This window comes from Ambystoma mexicanum, chromosome 8 (genome assembly GCF_040938575.1).
Source record: "Ambystoma mexicanum isolate Mex_15411 chromosome 8, UKY_AmexF1_1, whole genome shotgun sequence".
Lineage (NCBI taxonomy): Eukaryota > Metazoa > Chordata > Amphibia > Caudata > Ambystomatidae > Ambystoma > Ambystoma mexicanum.
Window position 1 is genome coordinate 1519883125 of NC_090929.1, and position 21494 is coordinate 1519904618.

General features: G+C 44.9%; 1 protein-coding gene across 1 annotated transcript in view; it reads right to left on the reverse strand.

The window, feature by feature from the left end:
- The window catches only part of CFAP43 (cilia and flagella associated protein 43), a 1012780-nt gene that overhangs the window by 164210 nt on the left and 827076 nt on the right, over positions 1-21494 (reverse strand). Inside the window, exons 30-31 of the mRNA XM_069611745.1 lie at positions 10620-10706; positions 10425-10513 (exon numbers count right to left, since the gene is read on the reverse strand). Coding sequence (XP_069467846.1) covers positions 10425-10513; positions 10620-10706 — 176 coding nt within the window. The remainder of the gene's footprint in view (positions 1-10424; positions 10514-10619; positions 10707-21494) is intronic.

Consider the following 21494-nt stretch of genomic DNA (forward strand, 5'->3'; position numbering starts at 1 on the left):
GCGGCAGAGTGCAAGGTCACCCTGCGGCATGCGTGCAGCCCTTAAAGGGCCTACATCACAACGCAGACCCATCTCCTGTTAAAAAGAAACATTAAATCTATTTGTATCCCGAAGAGATGGCACCCTGGGTAGCAAAAACGATCATCCCAGGTTCAGAGGCATCCAAGGCCGGTTACCTAGGCTCCAACTGGGTTCTGGCGAGAGGGCCATTACTAGCCCTGTATGCCCCCCCAAACGAAGGGTGTGATGGCAATATTATGTTCAGTGTTTCATTTGAAAAAAACAATAAGTGCCAGGGCCCAGATATGTTCTAGTCCCCGCCCCCGGTCCCCACTGTATTCCCCTGTGCCACATTAGGGCAGGAAGCTCCCCACCCAATGTGCCACCACCCATGGCTTTTCCCCACAGTGTATTTTGGGTTGCATGTGCAACTCCCACACGGGTGATGCATGCTCTGCCTATGGTTTAGAAATACCAATTAACAAAACATAAAATCACATCACATACTAGTTGTGGTCCATTGCACACTTCTGCTCGTTTAACTACAACTGTCAGGCAGTTAAAATATAAAAATTGCCAAAACACCACATAATAATCAAATTGAGTCTGAGACAAAACGTGCTGGTGCTCAGGAATAAGTGCCAGGGCTCAGCCCTGACAAACACCGCCACAAATTAAGCACTGGTTATTTTACTAGAACAAGAGGCCCTTCACGAACTGGTTCAGAACTCTTCAGTCTCTTCTGGAGTTCTGGACGAGAGTAAGTCATGAAGAATGCATCCTCACATGTAGCTGGCTTCTGTGGTGCTACTGATTCCCACTTTGCACCTCTCTGGGGAGAGACTGCTTGCACGGAGCTCCACAGTTTGTGCCTTCAAGGGCTCTGCAGTAACCGAGATTGAACAGAATAAGAGATCCTTAGTACACAGTCACCCGTGACTATTGTACCGTTGTCTCTTCTGGCGGCCTTTATAATGCACCCTCTGGCATGTGCAATATCATGCCAAAACATCACCTAAGAGGTGGAGGTCTTGTGACTACTTTAGGGAGCAATCTCTAGGAACCATGTTGCAACAGGGTTCATGTGGGTTGGCGACTGATGTTTGGAGCTTCCTTAAGCGGCTAGGGGCATATTGTGGACCAATGTGACATGCCTCGCCCAATGACGGGGGCATGGTGAGATTGGCCAGAGGATCCCCTGCAGTCCGCCCTATATCTAACCGGACATAATATATGGTGGAATGCGGCCTCTGATGGCCATCCCACGCTCTACCCCATGGGCCAGGCAGAGAATGCATTCACGCAAAGTAAGAAGGAGGAGAGCAACACCCTGGGAAGAAGAATGAGACGACATTACAAGGGAGAGAGATCTCCCTGAGAGAAAAGGTCGAGTAACCCATCAAAAGAAATAAGGCGATAAACACTGGTAGAATGGGAGGTGCAAACACCTGTGAAGGAATAAGGGAAAGGAGCAAGAAAAGGGTAAGGCACATCTAACGCAAGGAAAGAGTGCAGAAGTAGCTGAGGGAAGGGAAGTTAGGTTAAGAAAGTGCTCCGGAGGCTTGGAGGCAGCTGGTGTATAGACAAATTAGCAGGGAAAAACTGGATTGAGAAACTCCCCCACCTTTGTCTAAAAGACTGAGGCTGAAATATATAAATCGCCTCTGTGAACCAACACATTTGTGCATCTCAGAGAGTAAGCATGTTGGTGGGGGGGTTCCAGAGAATATCATGTACCACCAAAACTCACTGAATCAGCCTACCAGTGCACCCAGGAGGATCAGCACATTTAAAACCCCAGGGCCATTAGTTCCCATCTCTGCTCTGATGTCAAAAGTGTGGGTCCACCCAGTTAAGTGCCTTTGGACCAGAGGAGTTCAACGTTCAGCATGTCTAAGCTGACCAATGCGACACCCTGTCAAGAGCACAGCAAAAGCATACAAATTTGCCAAGAAAGACCCAGCGACAGCCTAGAAAGAAATGTGGCAAACCATAAATCCCAAAGACTTTGAGTGACTGTGAGACACATACAGGATGACTAGCCAGACAGTAGCGAGGGCAGACTTTGGACTCCTGTGGTTTAAGACAAAGTCTGTGGAGAAGACCCTGTCAGTGAATAGTTTTGGTTCACCCATGAACACCGTTTGCTTGGACATACTTGTTTTTTGTATCAGTCGACATAAGTTCCAGGCCTTATCCCCTCCTCCCCCACATTGCATTGCAAGAGTACAAACAGAAAGAAGAGATCCAAAGTTCTGTAATATGTTTTCCATAAATCCCTTTGAACTGTGGCACAGGGTTTAACCAGGAAAGGTGAACATAATGTAATTGTTTGTTGAATAATGCTGAGATCTATCTAGTATTTCCTCACACTTCAGGTGCAGTAAATAATCTGGAAGTCAGAGGTAGAGTTACAGCATCGGTAAGCACAGGTATGTAGAGAAAAACAAACTGCCATGACTTCAGAAGAAAGTTTTAAGATCGGGCTATCTATCTCTGGTGGCAAAGGGCAAAGCATACACTGAATCTGATATTTAATAATGAATAACAGTATTTTATTTAGACTCCTCTCCATTTATTGAATGTAATGATTGCATCCAAATAAGTAACTTGTAGATTCCAAGTAGTTTTAAGTGCACAAATCATCTTACTGCTTAGTGAGCCTACACGTGTGTAGTAGCACCTGGAGTGTTCCAGGTTCCAGATGAATTGCCGATAAACGATCTCGCACCTCAATAACCAGACAGACTCAAAGAACATGGTTATTATCAGCTCAAATAAAGTAGGGAAACCTGGTAAACAAACAGATTGCAGCTCACTCACTCTTGAATACATTTCTGTTACACAAAAGCTGTATACCTCAATGTGCGTCATCTATGACATCATCCTACATGGCAAACAGTAAAAACTGATTGAAAGGAGGATAGCACAGGGGTAATGCTCTGGTCTTGGAAGCAGAACCATGCAGAGCAACTGAGGTTCGAATCCCGGATCCGTGCTTAGAAACCAAACTCAGGTATGGTATCAGGCGCGTTATAAAAAAACTATTAATTACACTAAATTAAGTCCTGCGGCACAAACAGTAAAAACCTATCGAAAGGAGGGATTGGTTAGGGGAACATGTATTGCTATACTTTGTTTATGTGTTAGTAACATAATTGGCTGCCCTCCATCAGGTAGGCACGCCTTGAACTACCTCTAACTACATATCATACAGATTAATAGCAGAATAACAGCAGCAGATTGGCTTCTGCAACAATGGACCTTGTGATTGATTGGCATTCTCTCCCAACCTTGCACATTTGGCTCGTTAGCAGCACATGAGCAAAATGAAACCCAGGTGCCAGGAACAACGTCAAACCACAGCCCAATTGGCCAATTAGCCTACTATCTCACATCAGTTAGACCCTAGGCCAAGGCTTCTTCTTTGTAGTTGACCTTGCTGACTGTTCTCGTCTTCTGAATCTTTAAGGGAGTGAAGGCACATTGCTATCATTATCTGGAGCTTAATGAATAGGCCTTGTTTTCTGGTCTTGCACCTTGTGTGAGGAGACCACGATTTTGTTCATTCTGACCTTTTATTTAGTGCTATTCAATTCAATTATACTGGGTGCTATTACTCCTCTTGGCCTCTGGAGACTTGATTGCTCCGTCCTGCATATGCTTTCTGCATCTTTGATTATTCATACTTGGCACTTACAAATGTTCACTCCTTTACTTAATCTAAGAGAAATATGCTGGCAAATTTAGGTTATCCTCTTCAGTTGCATCTTGTTTTGGCATCCTTGATCCCAAGCCAAACAGATATTCTTTGTTCCTTGCACAAAACTGTTTTCCAGTGCCTGTTAGCTCTGCAGCGTGGTCTCTCTCCTTCAGGAATCTAGCTAAATATTTATACAGAGTCGACGTACATCTTTTCATCATGTTCGCTTTACTCTGGTTATATTTTCTACTGCAGCAAGCATCTACCTTGCTTTTCTGCATATTTACATCTACTGCATATCTTCTCACTTATGTTCTCCATGTATATGATGTCTTTGTTTTTGCATATTTGTTTTACTTTTTTACTTCAGTTATAGCTTTATTCTTTAAGTATTCGCATATCGTTTGTGTGTCCTTGTCTCTTCTCTTCATGACATCACTTTACACTTGTCAGATTTCACTTACAGCTCTTCTATGTTCAATGGTGCATGCAGGCATACAACGTCAGTTCGAGGGTACATTTGATACAGTTGTCCGAGTGCATAACATTTCTCATACCTTCAATGTGGTATTGGGATGATATCTGGTGTCATGAACAGCGTCTTTCTGTTAGTCTTTGAATATGACGGAGGTGAGGGTGTGGGCACTAGAGATGACCTGTACATGACGTGTATTGTTTGTAACACCTCCCACCTGGTTATTTGTAACCACTTAGCGTTCACTTCAGTCTGAATTCCTAGCATGAATATGGCTGTAAATATCACTGCCGTTCTACTGAACAATCTATGCTCAGCTGGAATTTCATGATAGGCTTCTATTGATTTTGCTGAGAAATAGGTCTCTCTCTTCAATCGAATGGGGTTAAGCGACCTCTTCTTTCTTTGGTAATGTAAAGATGCCCTTTAGGAAACTGGTGCGTTGAAGACCCTTTGGAGGTAAACCCAGTAAGAGTTCAACTAAAAACAGGGGAGTTTGACTGGGTACAGTGTGATTTGGTAAATGTACATGCCCTTCCTGAAAGAATGTCAATACAATAAGGAAATATGATACCATCGCCAGCTACCTAATACGTTTCCCTGATCACAACCTTTGTTTGGTGTTCATGCGGTTTAAATTGAACCAACTGCACAGTTTAGAGAGCTGGGGCCCTAGGAGAGGCTGGCAAAGGAACAGAGAAACTGTCACTTTTGCAAGGTGCAAGGAGGATCAGAGACTTGGAAACATCTAATGTTAAATTGCCCACATACGCGTCTTTTATCACATCAATTTTTGGTACACTTGTTTTAAATTATACGTGTGTCTCTGTAAGTGCATTTGTGTCCTCAAATGACTTTTGGCTTCAGTTATTAGTGGGTAATCAACTTAGGTTAACCATTGCACTCATGCACTTTATCAAAGAAATGTACAATATGTGGGGAGCATTGTAAATCAAATGAATTGTGAGGACTTTGAAAGGCACAATTGTGTATAACTTTGTATAGTATGGGTTGTACTGATTATTGGAAGTATTATGTACGAGCTGGGAATGTTTTTAATAAGTTGTTTAAAGTCTTAGGATTTAAGATGTGTGTTCATAGTTGTGGCTTTGATTCTATTGTTGTATACATTTTTTATGAACCATACATACAAATAAAAAATAAAATAAAAAGATATATAGTATAATAATCCATTTGAGCCAAGTCACACATGCCACAGTACCACCTAGTAACCTTCGCTGGAAGTCCAAGTTCAGTGCCACATCAGCAAGGCATTGTGGGTATTCACATTGCTCCAGGAATTGTCTTTGTCTTACATGGCAGTGTTTTATTCATATCTTAATCAACCTAAGACAAACATTTCTCAAGGCTGCAGACAAACTACATACCTGATGTCACCCTTATTGGGGATTATTGGTGCAGTACAGTCTGGCAGCCTTGTGGTTGACTGTAATACAAAGACAATGACATAGAAAAACTACTGGATAGATATATAAATACCAACATTACCACTGTAATACATTTTCCTGTCTCCGCCTGCAATACATGGCAGCTTTACCCAGGGTAAAGAATATGTTCATGATGTTTGTGTCCACAACATATGTCAGCATTGCTCTGTGAACCATTTTTACGATGCCTGTTCCAACAGAAACAGAAATGCTCAACCATCTATAGTCCACCGATGCCACCATCCCTCTTGCCACAGAATTCACTGTAACCAAACCAGCTTGGATTATAAGGCTAGCAGCCGTGAATCCATCTATCATCTCCTCTCTCATAGAATCCTGGCTTTCCGCTGGCAGGTGGTCAATGTACTTCTCCACAACCTGCCACAAGGCAAACCGATAGTCAAGAGTGATGTCCACATTGACAGACCGGATGTATACTAATTGAACTTTTCACAATTGATCGCAGGAGAATTGACCTTCTGCACAATTGTTTGTGAAATGAAGGTAAATTAGGACATATATGGGGGGGAACCCCCCGCTCAATCAAAAAAAAAAGAATCCCCTACCTAATCCCATTATATTATTTATTACACCAAACCCACCCCACACATATACATACATTATATATATATATATATATATATATATATATAAAGTAAAATAAAGGAAAAGGTCGATTGTGCAGAAGGTCAATTAAGACCACCAACTCTCTTGGCCATGACATCAATCTGCTTTGACTCCCTATCTGGGGGTACATTAGGGAAGGCACTAGGTTGCCCACTAGAATTTGCAGCATAATGCACCAAAGAATCTGCAGCCACGTGGTCAAATAGGTATGAGGGATCCCCTCTCACAGGCCTGTACTAACTCATGATTTTTCAGTCGAGGGTCAGGGCAGACATCATCCTCTCTGAAATGTCTAGAAGAGGATCTTTGAAACACTCACCAAAATGGAGGAGCATCACTTCCTTATTAGGACCCTTGTGCATCATGTTGTTGAACTTATTCTTCTCATCCTGACCCAGTCTCTGACACATAGATATCTAACGCCTTGACATATCGGAGACAAATTCTACAATAAGGTCCATATGCACCCACCATGGAGGATAGTCTCAGGTGATGTATCTAGACCAATGGAATCCTGGAGGTCTCTCAGGACCAAGAGCTCACCCTCCACATCCCGAGACTACTCAAAATTATCATGGGCCCAGAAGTGTTGATCCTCTCAAAGTCATTATCATCCACGTCATCTCTGCCTTATAAGGTATTCTCCATCCCATGCAACCTCATGGCTGCATCCACCATCATGACGTCCACAGGCCTCTAATTCACCTCAGACTCCATATATGGCACTATTTGCAGTGTCAACCTCTTGTGGTGTTAGCCTTGACCAAGCCAGCAAGGAGTCCCTTCCACACATTTTAATAACCAGAGCAACTGGTTCTCTTGCCCCGGTATCAGGAGTTCGACACAGTCAGTATTGGAAAGCCCTGCTGTACTGGGTCTCCACATCTGCACTGTACTTACACTGCAGGCATGGTGGGTGGAGGCACCTTCAGCTGTTGGCTAGTTTGTGCGAGAATTGCTAATATCCCATGCTGGAAGGAGTCAAGACATTTGTGCCACCGGTGCTGTGGCGGCCATCAGGGCCAGTGGCTCCAAAGTAGGTGCAACCACTGACCTGACAGGTGGCTCCTTTGCAGGGGGATCAGCTTGCACTTTTTATTCTCTCTCTTATCTGAATGTCTGTGCTTAGACTGAGGAAGAACTTGGTGTGCAATTTCTTTCCATGTTTCCCTCTGAAACCAATAGAGGGATTCTGCCTGGAGTCCCTCCCTTCCTCCCGAGTGCTCTGAGAGTGACCACTCGAGTTCAGAGAAGCTGCTGGATGTCCACTGGAGGCTGGCTGATCTCTTTTGCCCTCTCCAGAGATATCAGAAGCCAGCGCTCTTAGGACCACCCAGCCTATGTCATACCCCAACAAGTCTCTGAGTCCTTGTTCTTATGCTAGACCCCCAGATACTACATTCAGAGGTCATGGGAGTCCATAATGGATATATCCCTGTGTCACTTGTTGCAAAGCTCGAAGCATGAGGGATTCTTGTTTATTTTGACAAAAAAAAAACAAATTTAAAAAACGAAACAAACTGAAAAAGAAATTAAGGATTAGAACTTGCCTCACTATTGGAGTCTCATGGTTCTGTGCCTGTTACAAAATCCTGCAACTGGCGGCATTGGTAAGGAAATGGTTGGGCTTGGGGTAGGTGGCACCACTTATGCCCTAGACACCATCACTTATGGAGGAGGCTGCAAGAATGCCCTCCTAGCACCACGGGGCCACCCGACATCACCTGGCACCAAACAAGTGTGATTCAAGTGTGATTCAAACAGTCACAATGTCACAGTCTGTAGTCTAGTAATTTCAAAGGAATCCTCAGATGAAATAGTATCATTTAGAAGTAGCCAATCAGCCTTGACCCATTCATGTCCACAGGTGCAGACCCTCACAGAAAACCCAACCCAAGCAGAGGGGTTGCAGTGTTATATAAGCTCAGAGTCCCAGTCAGGTAGTATTGGTAGATGGAGGTTCTGGCAAGAGTTTGGATCGAGTTTCTGGATTTTAAAAGAGGTGGTTGAAGGAGGTCAGAGAGTCAGGAGAGAGGAGGAGGTTGAAGATAAGAAGAAAAGAGACAGGAAAATGAGGGGGGAGAAGAATACCAAGGGGCGTTTGGCGTTGAACATCAGGAGGCCGCTGGCTGGAGGCAGCAGAATGAAAGTGAAACAGAACACCAGGTGGAGGATGGAGTGAAGAGTAAGGAGGATGAGCAGGAAGCTAGTAAGGTGGTAGATTGCAAGATAACAAAAGAATGAGATGGCACGTTTGGCCCAAGGCAGGGGGTACGGGTGAGACCCCAAATGGAAGATGTCAAACATATCATAGGAGGAAGAACAATCTGCTGGAGTGGCATCAAGGAGGTGCAGGATGAGAGCAGGAGTAGAGAAGCTGTGGGGAAGGAAGGAATCATGTTACTTGCAAAGAGGAGACATGACCATCTCAAACTCACCTGTGGAAACTGGGAAGGGCAAAACCCAATTTTCTTTTTCTAAAGGCAGAGGAAATTCTGTAGTATGAACAGCATGTGGCGGGGCACAGCAATGTGTAAAGGAACTACAAGGAGGGTTCTTCCCTCCTTGCGAACCCTTCTTGGTTTGCCATCTTTCTCCCCTTGTTCAGATGCTGACTTCAAATTGCTGTTCCATCGTGTGCTTTGCCTCGCTCAGAGTCTGCTCTCATGCTCCGCCTTTTATCCCTGTGGGGAAGTTTAATGGAAGTCAGGTGTGTGAGATTGTCAGTAATTGCCTGACTTCGCCTGACCAGAGTAGCAGGATATCTCAGGTGCACTGCTCAGGTCTGAGTCTGTTTTCTCCCAGAACGGGCTGTCCATGTGAAAGTTTTTGAGAAGGGAAAGTGGTGCAGGGGGTGTAAAGTTTCGATGTATCCTACCTGGTAGGATGGGGTAAAGGTGTTACAGGGGGAGGGATACCACATCTCGCCATTTGGTGTCCCACTACCACTCCCGAAGACCCCTCACCCAGGTGATCCTCCCGCACTGGTCCATCCCCAGGATCTGGATCCAAAGGCGATGGCCGTGCCCTGGCCACCTGAGAGAGAGATCCACGGGGACTAGCGGGTAAGACACCTTCTGCTGTCTCACTGTCCCCAGCAATATCGGACCCAATACTGGAGATATTCATGCCTCTTTACCCAAAGTGATGGAAAGTTAAATCCTATTTGTTTATAGAGCTATGTATATAATTATGTATTTGTAGCCACCTATTAATCAAGGAGATATTACAGCATGCAGTAATACCACATGTGGCAATATAGCATTTCCCAATGGAGTCCTATGGGACTCCAAAATGGAGAATAACTGAAAGGGCCATGCAACTTTGAAAATCCTTTTGGCAGTATTACAGCAGTAAACTTGTGAGCACCTCCTAACTAGTTTACCCAAAGATTCCCACTCTGATGTGAGGACATTTTAAAAAAATGTGACTCTTAAATAAAAAGATTTAAATTCTGGAGAACTTTTTATACGCCCTCAAATATTTTCGTAATGTCATTGTTCTAATGCACTCCCCTTTTCATGTAGTATTCTTTTTCAACGAATGTACTTTTTTTTTTAATTCTTGACTCAAAGTTGAAATGATTCATAGTGCTTAATATTGAAATCTAATTACCATAAGCAAATGACCTTTTCTTAAAATAAAAAAGTAAACCTTTGTCAATTATTATTTCTTCATTTTCACTCAAGTAGTTCTGAGAAAGCATGGCTACTCATTTTTCATTTCTATCTTGGGCTATTTTTTCTGAGTTATCTTTAATATTTAATAGGAAGTTGCCAGTCCTGGGGTTCTGTTGACTATGGCAAAGAAATCGTATTTAGTATTGGATCTGCTGCTGTCACGTCTGGATATATGATGCTCTCTACTACAGCAACCACATAGAAAGAGTTTTCAGCATGCAAGCCCGGTGGTAGTTAATATTACAGAAAAACCTGCAAGGAAACGTTATCTATTAGAAAACTGTTTTTCTCAAGTAGATGTAGTTGGTACAGTCCTTGACTTGCTTGTCAATATGTGTTTTACGGTTAAGAGATGAGCTAGGAACAACACCCAAAGATTTAGCAGATTGAACCAGGGGTGCAGAAGTAATGCTCAAGGTGAATTTGTCTAGCAAACTCCAGACAGCAATATGTCAAGAGAGCACAAAACCGTTCAGTGGAAATAATCATACCTTGGTCTGCGTTTGTAGACTTTATAGAGCTGATCGATGTAAGGAGGAGGCAAATCAGAAAAATCCTTTTTAAAGCTGCGGTCTTGGAGCTAAAAAGCAAAAATATGTATATGTATATTTATTTTTAAAGCAACTGCTAACAGAAGAAAAGGTTAGTGGATCAATGGTGTACTGAACATTTAACTCCAAATCTACCTTATCTTCTGCAACCAGATAGTCATAGTTCTCTCGGAAGGCTTCAACCTGCTCCTGATATGCCTGGATTTCTTCTGTGCTAAGTGCCTGGGAAAGATGGAACAGTTTTTTAGTTCTTCTTTTTAAGTTTAATTTTCATTTGTAACATAAAAGAGAAAAGTCTGGCTTTTAAAAAAAAGCTGCTCTGCAGGGCGACACCTTATAATCCCAAAGCTAGAAAATCGAGAAACTAATGTTGATATGCAGATATATCTGTGGGTAGATGGGTGTCGCATGTCTCTGGAACCAGACGGTGGTAAAGCCTAACCGTCACCACAAATAATGTAGAAAAGAAAAAAGTCCAGGACTCAGCGCCACCAGTTATGCGATCATTTAATTGTGTTATGTTGTCACACATTAAATGATGAGGTAAAGCCCATGAGTGATAACATGTTTCGGCTCGCTCTGAGCCTTTTTCGAATTTCGAGGAACCAATCCATAAGAATGTATGTCAATGGAGTGATAACGGGGTTAAATCCCCAAAACTCAATCTTAGATCAGCGGAGAGAAAATCACACGCGTTGGCATACAGTCTTATGGATTGGTTCCTCGAAATTCGGCCCTGATTTGAAAAAGGCTCAGAGCGAGCCGAAACATGTTATCACTCATGGGCTTTACCTCATCATTTAATGTGTGACAATATAACACAATTAAATTACCGCATAACTGGTGGCACAGAGTCCTGGACTTTTTTCTTTTCTACTTCATTTGTAACATCTCTTGCTTGCAACTTTTTAGGGATGCATTTAATAGGCAGTATTCCAGTACAAAAAAGCATGCACATTGTACAGGATTACAATAAATAAACCTAAGTAATTTTTAATTTCTTTAAGTATTTTCTGGGTTTTGATATGTGATGGGCACAGTGAATCATGGGGACTAGAACATCGTACAGAAATAAAATGGGTGAAAAACTGAGATGTAAGGAACATGGATGGTTACAGAGTATGTTAAAAGATTACTTCTAATTCAAAAGTGTGAGGGATCATTGTTGTTGGGGTTGGCATATGCGTAGTATGATATAATAAATACAATACAATACAATACAATACAGCAAAGGGCTTCCAGGAACTTGTGAAATGGAAGATTTACATACACTTCTAGACGAGCAAAAGTCTTGGCTTAAGTGAAGGTGGAGCAGAATGGACTTCATACAAAGGACACCATTGCACTAAATGACTGGATTTTGTCTATTCCTTTTTGGTGGTGCGAGTTACACCAATAACACTGAGCTGTTGCTAGTGTGGCAATCTTGGCTACCTTCAGAGTTTGTGGGCTACATGTACTGGATCAACCTGTTGATTACAGTTGTGGACTAAGCATACAAGTTTCAAAACATGATCCGTCTTTTGTGGGAGCGAGTGTATTGTTCTCCCTTTACAGAGTTCAAGGATTGATAGGACGACACCATAAAGGAGACCTGTTCTTAGTGTAAACTGGAGAAAGCAAGTGCGTGAACTGTGTTATGCAAATGCATACTTGAAATGTAGTCTAAATGACTACAAACGTGCTATTTAATAGTTAAAACAAATGTTCCTGGTGTGGAAGAGAAAACATGACCTGGCAGGCATAGAACTAAAATAAGAAACTAGAAATGGCAGATGGCTGTAAACCTTCTGACAACAGCAAACCTTCTTATGTGACAATGCAGGTGAACAGACCATGTCAAGATGTTTTGCAGGGGGGGGCCATCCCAACTCCCCACGGGTGCCTGGGAGCAGGCAGACCCCCTCCCCAACCTTCTTTACCTTCGGTAACAGCGGCATCGGAGAATGCCAGCAAGGTCCTCAGGCTGTGGCAGTCCAGCAGTAAAGGACGCAAGAGACACATAGCAGCATCCCTGGCATGGGGTGCCGCGAAACGGCACAGCACCAGAGGAAGACATCGGAGATGAGATGCGTGTCACTAAAAGGGCGCCACACAATCCACAATACTGGCGGGCACCATCAGACAGTGTCTGTTGGAGTCTTCCTCTGCATGGAACCACAACTAACATGAAGGCCTTAACCACTATGCCACCAGGGATGATATTGTAGGCCTTAAAGGAATCTACCCGCTTTGAAAATCAACAACCAGCTGGTAGAGGGGACGGAGGTGAATGCCTACTCCGCAAATCTGGACAGATGCTGGAGCCATGCCATTCTCAGAATAAATTGGTCCTGAAGAAGATGACCTCACTAGCTAGCGTCAACGAAACCAGTCGACCCTGTAGATCAGGATGATATTCGTAAACTTGAGTTAGGATACGTAAAGACTACAAATGCTCATTCTGTGTGAGCATTCCTTTTAGGCTATACCCATATGTATGGATATTTTACTATCCGGGAGTGACGATTGATGGTTCTTGAGCCTGCTGTCCAGTTGGTGAATAAAATTTGAGGAAATCCCCCGTGGCAGCGCGCCTCATAGGAATGCAGATGAGACATGACCTAGTAGGAAGATCTGCCTCGATTTACTCTCGCTCCTTTGGATTTTTAATACAGTATGAGCAATTGAGTGTGAAAATTGGTGACAAGGGACAGTTTTTTCTCGCTATCTCTATTAGAAAGGCGACCCACCACCAACCATCTAGGGAGCGCATTCCCTGACAGGGTCAAGGAGTGCATCCTTTGAGGGACAGCCAGTGTGCTTTCTGACATAAGTATGGGGAATGTTATCTTGTGTTAAAATACTTGCTCCTTAACCCGTTTTGTTGTGTTATAAACTGTAGGTGATAACGGCCGGAATGTAAATGAAGCTCCTATATATTTAATTAATTCCCCTAGTGTTTTTGCATTAATATGAAAGACACCAGGTGGGGTCTGGTTGTAAGGTTGACTGTCTACAGGATGATTATTTTGCATTTCGGTATATGCTAAACCCTTTTAAGAAAGGGTACCCAATCAATGTAGCTCAGCATGTGTGATGCAATGAGCAAAACACTGATGAAATGACTAAAAGGGATTACAAACTTTAGGGAGCAAGCCATGAGACTTAAGGATTATAGGCTTGATGACCTACTCAAAAGTTTGCTCCACGAGATCAAATCAAACTATAGAAATGTTATTAAAAGCTGAAATCATGTAGTGAATAGATGTACTGAACAATTACTTTGAGCTTGTAGATCAAATAACAGCTATTTTGAAATGCAAAATGGATCTGGATGTCATTTAGAAGACAATGTTCAATGGGAGATTGATTGCATTGACTTTGGCATTGATCAGATGCACTGAATAAATATTAGTTATGATATCCTGATGATATGGATTTTAATTTAGTTATGTGCTATTAGTTATTGTATTATGATTGTGAAGTGTAAATATATAATTCTGTGTTTGGTTATTTATGAATTGACTGTATTTTTAAAAATATATATTTTTATTGAATTTTTAACAAACAATCAAACACAAACTCAGCAGCGTGAATTATACATTTTACATAGCATGTATCATGTGTGAGTTATGGCCGCCAGGAGCCCCTCCCCCCCCCCAATGCAACGTGAGCCTATTCCATTGCGCCATCCACTATATTCTCTAGGGATGTACCTACTTCTTTATCTTGTGGAGTATCATCTTCTCTTAAATTCTCCTGGGTAGACCCCGATAATCTGGCCACTAGATGCCTCCAGGCCGTTAATGTATCTGTCTCTTCCTCTCCTGCATTGTTAGCTGCCTTGGTCCATAACGCCGTTTCAGTTTCTGCCCATTTCATAAGATCTTTCCACCAGACTTCGATTTTGGGTCTGTTACATGCTTTCCAGCCCATGGCGATTCTGCGTTTGGCCAGTATATAAGCAAGGTCCTTGAGCTTACTCACATGCCTTAGCTTACGTGGTCTAGGGAACCCACCCATCATGCATGCCCATGCCGATTCCACCATTAGCATAATGCCTTTTTCTGCCAGGCGGCGGGCTACTTCTTTCCAGAACGTACTAATTTCCGGGCACGCCCAGAACATGTGCATCATGCCAGCATTTACTTCTGCGCACTTGGGACATGTTTGTAATCCTGCATTTCTGAATCGGCTATTTTCTGGGGGGTCATGTATGCTCTATGGGTTACATATAGTTGGATTAGTTGCAGGCTTGCATTTCTGGACACTTTTTTGTGGTACCTTTGAGCTCTCTCCCATTGCCCATCATTCATGCTTTCTTCCACTTCTTCCTCCCAATCTAGTCTTAGCTGGACCACTTCCGTCCCCACTTTAGACATTAGCAGTTCATATATCCGGGAGACCTCATGCCCTCCTTCTGCAATGTCATACATAGTATCTATAGCTATGTCCAACTGGTCCTCTAACTTTGTCCTCGCCCATGTTTTCTTAACCCGTCCCACCAGTCTAGTATACGTGATGTATTGCCCAAGGTGTAGGCCCATATCTTCTACCAGTGTGTTAAATTCCAGTATATTCCCGTTTTGCCAAACATCTCCCAATGTTGCGATCCCCACTGGTTCCCAATATCTACATATCATTTGTCTTATTTATGCGTCCCCCTCGATTAGTGCCACTAGTGGGACCTGCGGGGAACACAGAGTCGGGCTTTCCATGGCCTGACAAGCCTTTCGCCACATATGCCATCCTAGTTCCAGCATTCTTGGCCTCCCCTTTAGTTCAGTTTTGGGCAGACATATCCATTCTTTAAAAAAAAATGGAGCGCAGTCTGACCGCAGCAGTCTAGATTCGGCTGTTGAGTCTTCAGATAGCCACCTGGCTATGTATTGTAGCTGGCTGGCCCAGTAGTAGATTTTGAAATTGTTTTTTATGCCTCCTTTATCATATGTGTTCTGCAGTTTCCACAGGGCAATTCTGTTTCTACTGCTGTGCCAAATGAACCCTCTGCATATACTTTGGAGCTTATCAAAGAACCGCTTCGGTATCAAATATGGTATGTTTCCAAAGAAGTGTATCAGCCTAAGCAGCACTACCATTTTCAGCAAGGCCACTCTCATCATAGCCAGTGGGAGCTTAGCCCAGAATCTCATACTGCTCTCTATGTTTGCCACTTCCTTTTCCGTGTTATACTTGTGTTCATTCTCAGCCGTATGATAGATGTCTATTCCTAGGAATCTGAAGGTGTCAGTCTCCCAGGGTATTTGCAGGGTGGGTAGGTGCTCTCGTGGGATCCCTTTGTATCTCCCTAAGGGAAATATACATGATTTTTTGGGGTTGACTGCAATGCCCGAGAGTTAAGCGAACCGCTCCATAACTTCCAGGATATATTGCAAGTTTTCTTCCGGGTTTTTCAAATATAACAACATATCATCTGCGTATAGAGATATTAGGTGTGGCCTTCCGTTAATAGATATCCCCACCTCCTCATACTGTTGTCTTAGGTATATGGCTAAGGGTTCTAGTGCAAGTATGTATAGCATCAGGGACCAAGGGCCATGGGTGTGATTTGGGGGGGGACAGGGGTGTTTGCCCCCCCCCAAACTTACATGGCACACCATTTTGTCCCCATTCATTTGGATGGAGCACCTTTTCTTCTGATGTCATGTCCCCCCCAACATTTTCAGCAACGTTACTCGACTGCCAAGGGCACCCCTCTCTGGTGCCTCTACTAAGTTGCCATTTCTCGGAGATCACCGTCTTGTCTTGACTCTAGCATGTGGTGAGCTGTACAATAGTTGCACCCATCTCAGATATCTGGGTCCTATTCCGTATTCCTGTAAGGCTGTCATTACCCATGGCCATTTAACAGAATCGAATGCTTTTACTGCATCTAGGGAAACAATCACAACATCTTGCTCTTCCCCCTCTGTCTCTTCTATGACCCGGTGAAGTCTCCTAAGATTATCGGTTATGTTCCTGTGTGGGACATATCCGGTCTGATCAGGATGAATGGGTTTGGTTATGATCTGTCCTAACATCACAGCTGTGAGAATCTTGCTATCTTGGTTTAGCATGGATAGTGGTCTATAGGACCCGCAATCCATGCTCGACTAATTTGGTTTGAGGATCAGGACAATTTTCGCTTCCCGTAGGGATTCTGGCAACGTTCCCATTTCAAGGGATTCGTTTAGCATTGCCAACAGTGGGCGCAGAACTTCCATCTTATAAGTTTTGTAGAACTCGCTTGGGAGTCCGTCCATTCCCGGGGCTTTGCAAGTGTGTAGTGCCCCAATCGCTGCATCTAGTTCTTCCAATGTGACTGGGGCGTCCAATTTCTCTCTGTCCTCCGTATTTCATTTGGGCAGGCCAATGTCGTTTAGTGTCTCTACTACCCAATCGCTTCCCTCCTTATCCTCATACAGCTGTTTATAAAACTCCAGGAACCCCTCATTCACTGCTTCTTGGGTGTCCAATACCTGTCCATTTTACCTGTATATCGCTCTGATCGTGGGTCTAGGTATCTCACTTTTGTATAACCAAGCTAGTAACCACCTGGTTTGTCTCTGCCTGCGTGTCGTTTCTCTATACATTTTTTATAGTTTAGGTTATATAGCCTCTCCCAGTGTTCTTCACATACTAGTTGTAATTTGTTTATAGAGTCAGCCTTTTCTAAGGTGTTGTCTTCTCTCAGCAGGGCCTCTTCGAGTTCTTTCTCTGCTGCCTGTAGCTCTTGCATTATGCTTCCTTGCAGCCCTCTGGATTTTGCTATCGCTGCTCCCCTTACCACCACCTTCAACGCCTCCCATAGGGTGCCTGCCGATTTTACACTCCCCGTATTGTTCTCAAAATATTCTACTATGTCATCTCTCAGGTCTTCTCTGAACACTGTGTCTTTGAGCGTTTCGGTTCGCAGCCCCCAGGTTGGAATCCTAGCTCTGGGGGGCTGGTGTTGCCATGTTAAGATTAGTGATGAGTGGTCTGAAAGGACTCTAGCTCTGTACTCTGTCTGCACTACTTCTCCCACCATCTCCGAGGAGACGAACAAATAATCCAGCCATGTGTATAGGTTGTGCGATGCTGAATAGTGCGAGTAATGTCTCTCGTGTGGGTGTTGTAGCCTCCACATGTCTTCTAGTTTAAGGTCCCTCAACAAGATCTTCATGGTTTTGGCTGCCGGGGCAGGTTTGTCTAGTTTAGCATCTGACCTATCTACTTTGGGGTCTAGCGTGCAGTTGAAGTCACCACCCCATAGGTTCGCGCCTCCCAAAAAGGGGCTTATTTTATTGTATAAGGTCTTAAAGTAAGTCACTTTGTCCTGGTTAGGGGCGTATGTTTTTATAATGCACACTTCTCTGTTTTCTATCAGACCTCGTATCGCTGCCAGTCTCCCGTCTGGCTCTGCCGTAGACTGCAGTAGCTGAAAGGGGACATGCGGTGCTACTCAGATAATTACCCCTCTGGCATATGCTGAATATGTTTCCCCTACCATGGTCCCTTTCCACTTTCTTTTTATCACTTCTAATTTCTCTCTGGTGAGATGGGTTTCCTGTAACAAAGCAATGTCCACCTTCTGCCTTCTTAGGTACATCATAATTTTGTTCCTTTTCAGATAGCTATTCATCCCCCTAACATTCCAGGTAGCTATTTTAAGGTCTCCCATCGTTTATCCATATCCAGAGCCCCCCCGTCCTTTTTCCCCTGTATCTATCGCCATAGCGCTTGGACATAGGCTCGTCCCTAACTAAACCCACCACACACTTCCCAACTCCCTACCCACCCTCCTCCCTTCCCAGCCCCAACTGTTGCCCAGCTCCATCCCTGGATCTCAGGCTATCCCACATCTAGTCCTTCCTCGGCCGTGCCGATTCTAGGAACCAAGCAGGAGGCTGCCGCACTATCGGCAACCTAACTAAAACTGTCTGAGCGTCTGCTGCACCCCCGCAACTCTACTGTATTGCGCCATATTGGTTCACCTGTGTATAATTGGCCCCCAACATATCTGCTCCCTTCTCCATTGTTCTATCTTGTATTCGAGTCCCAGTGTCCCAAATTATACAGCACCTCGGATATTGCGATCGCTTGTCACTTGTCCATTCCGTCCTTCTTCTGGTCGTCTGCTCCTATAGGGCAATTTTGGGCATCCAGCCATTCTGTTGCATCTTCAGGAGTGTCGAAGAATAGGGCTCTGTTTTTATGAAAAACTTTGTTTCCCTTGGTACATCAACATATATTTGTAGCCCGCTTCTCGCAATCTTTTCTTAACCGTTCCATAGTTCAGTCGCCATCTTTGCACCAGTAGTGTGTAATCCGGGTATGCCGTGATGGTCGCAGACGCCCTTTGTATCGTGCCACCTTTCCGGAAATGTTCCAGGATTTTCTCCCTGTCGCGATAGTTCAGGATCTTGGCAATTATGGGGCTTGGCGGGGCACCCGGCAGTGGTTTCCTTGTCAGGGCTCTGTGCGCCCTCTCTACTGCAAATCCCTGAGTAAGAATCCCGCCTCCTATTTCGTGTAGCAGCATCATCTCAACATAGTCTGTTGAGTTGGGTCCCTCCTGACCTTCCGGGAGCCCCACAATGCGTACATTATTTCTTTGAGCATGCCCTTCAAGCCTCCTCAGCTCTGTTTTCCAAGTTGCTCACGCGTTGCTCCAGTATGTGAATATCTGATGAGTGGGTTGCGTTTGCGGCCATATTCGGGATCATTTCTTCTTCCAGTTTGTTTGTGCGTTCTGCTATTGCTCTTACATCTTGTCTGAGTAGATTCACATCCTCCTGGACTTCGCCGACTTTGAGTTCCAGTGCAGCCTTGAGTTCTGCCATGGCTGACTCCAGCTTAATTTCCCATGATAGTTTCAGGTCTGCGATCGCCTCTAGGATCTGTTGATCATTGCGTGCAGGGGTGATATCCGTTTGGAGGGTATTTTCTTTGCTTCTGGCTCCCTCTGTTGGTTGCAGTGTCCTTGCAAATCCATCCAGTGTGGGCTGCTTCCCTTTTGTCTTGCCTTGTTTGGGCGTCATCTCGACGCTGTCTCGTGCTCCTTTCCGGATGGAGCAGATCTGGTCTGTTGTGCTGTGGATCAATCCTTTAGTTGATGATGCTGCATGGGGCTTCATGTATGGACAGTTCGCTCAGCATTAATGCCGCACTGGGGCATATGATGCGTCCTATATTATTGTCTGTGTGGAGCCTGGTGCGCAGGCCCCTGATGCAGCCCTCTGTGTTGTCCCCGTGTCTATAGTCGATGCCTGCTAATGTTTACCAGGGTCATGTGTTCCTCGAGGTTTGTGAATCTCGCCTTGTTTCCTCTGGAGCTCCTGCTTACAGGATTACAGGCAGTGCGCAGTTGCCACTGGGGGACCACAGCTCTCCTATGGGCGCAGTGTGTTTTTTCGTCTGGCTATTTCAACTGTGAAGCTTCAGCGACGGGTGCACCTCAATGCAGCAGTTCGTTGTGGCCCGGGTTCGCAGGGTCACTTAGTTATATAGTGCTTCTCTCCCCATTGCATGCTTTGTCCCGCCTACAGTAGCAGCAGGGTCCTGTAGCTCCGGGCACCCTCTTGCAAGAATGCTCCCTGTCTTCTCTCAGGTTGGGGCAGGGTTTCAGCTCCCAGGCGTTGTTGCACTCCTATCTGCAGTTACTGTGGATCAGGGCTCTGCAGTCTCCTACTCCTTAGTAGAATGCAGGGCTCAAGGGTAGAATTTGTTGGTGCTGCCTCTATGTAGTGGTCATAGCAGCCTCTCAGGGTGGGGCTCAGCAGTAGCATGCTGTGATTGCATGCGTTCATTAACCTTTTAAAAAAAAAATGTATCCCCCCTTTTTTTTCATTATGTTTGGGCAGAGCGCCCGTGTATCCTGGTCGGCTCTGCTGGTCCGGGCGTCGGCTGGTACAACACTTGGCCCGCGGCAAGTTGTAGACGGGCTCCTCTCCAGTTTGGAGAGTAGCAGTGATTCTGCTACAATGTAGCTGTGCCGCGGCGCTGCCGAGTCAGAGGGAGGCAGCCTCTGCTAGCGGCGCAGCATGGCTCACACAGTACTGGTCTCTCAAGTGCGAGACCACCCGGCTCAGACACAGCGTTTGCCTCGCGGGGTACGCCACAGTCACACGTCCCAAAGCTCCAGCTTCATGCTCCATGTAGCAACACGGTTGGCGCTCGATATCTCAAAGCAACATCCCGCTTCAGGGTGCGGGGACGTTTTCTCTGTGCTGCCGATGTCAAGGTTTGAGCAGCTGGGTGCATTCTCCGGTCTTGCATCCTCCGCTGCCACAGGTTTCTTTGTACTGGAGGCCGCCATTTTAAAATCGTCCGTTCCGATTTCGCCTTATCTTCTTTCAGGGATGTCGCATTATTTCGGTGTTTCGGGGCAGTTCCAATGGCTCCAGCCTATGCCTTGTTAGTTCACACGCCCATGAGTGCCGTTCTGTCCTCTTATGGCTGCGTTCGATGGTGTGTCATGATTCCTGCCCCTCATGTCCCCAGCCCTCCAAGATGTCAGGCTGGAGCCAGGCCACGATCACCTACATGGCTCTCAAGGGCCTCTCCATCCCTCCAAAGACCCGCTTGGAGTCAGACTTGGCGCTTGTGGCACCAGACTCACTCACTCCCATAGGATAACATTGGGGATTGGACTTGTAGTGCATTGATGGGGACAAGATGGATGCCCCCACATATTTCTGTTCCCAGAACTGCATGTGCTGTCTAGTCTTTTGGGTGTAGTTCAGCCCAGAGACGCCTGGGATACCCAGAGACTATTTAAGCCACACCCAGGCTGAGAAACATGCTTTGCGTTTTCTGCACCTGCAGCGTGACACTCACCGTGTTCGGATCGATCTCCAGTAGGCCTGCATCTTTCTTCTGCGCTCAGCTCCTGCAAGAACAAGAACACTGTTAGGAACAGCCTCACCATGCGGTGCTTCTGCCTATCAGTCATCGCTCCTTCTGTTCTGCGGGCATCTTCGGCGGTGTCATTCCCATCCCGGCATGCCGCTTCCTAAGGAAAAGGGAAAAGAACAGAAAAAAGGC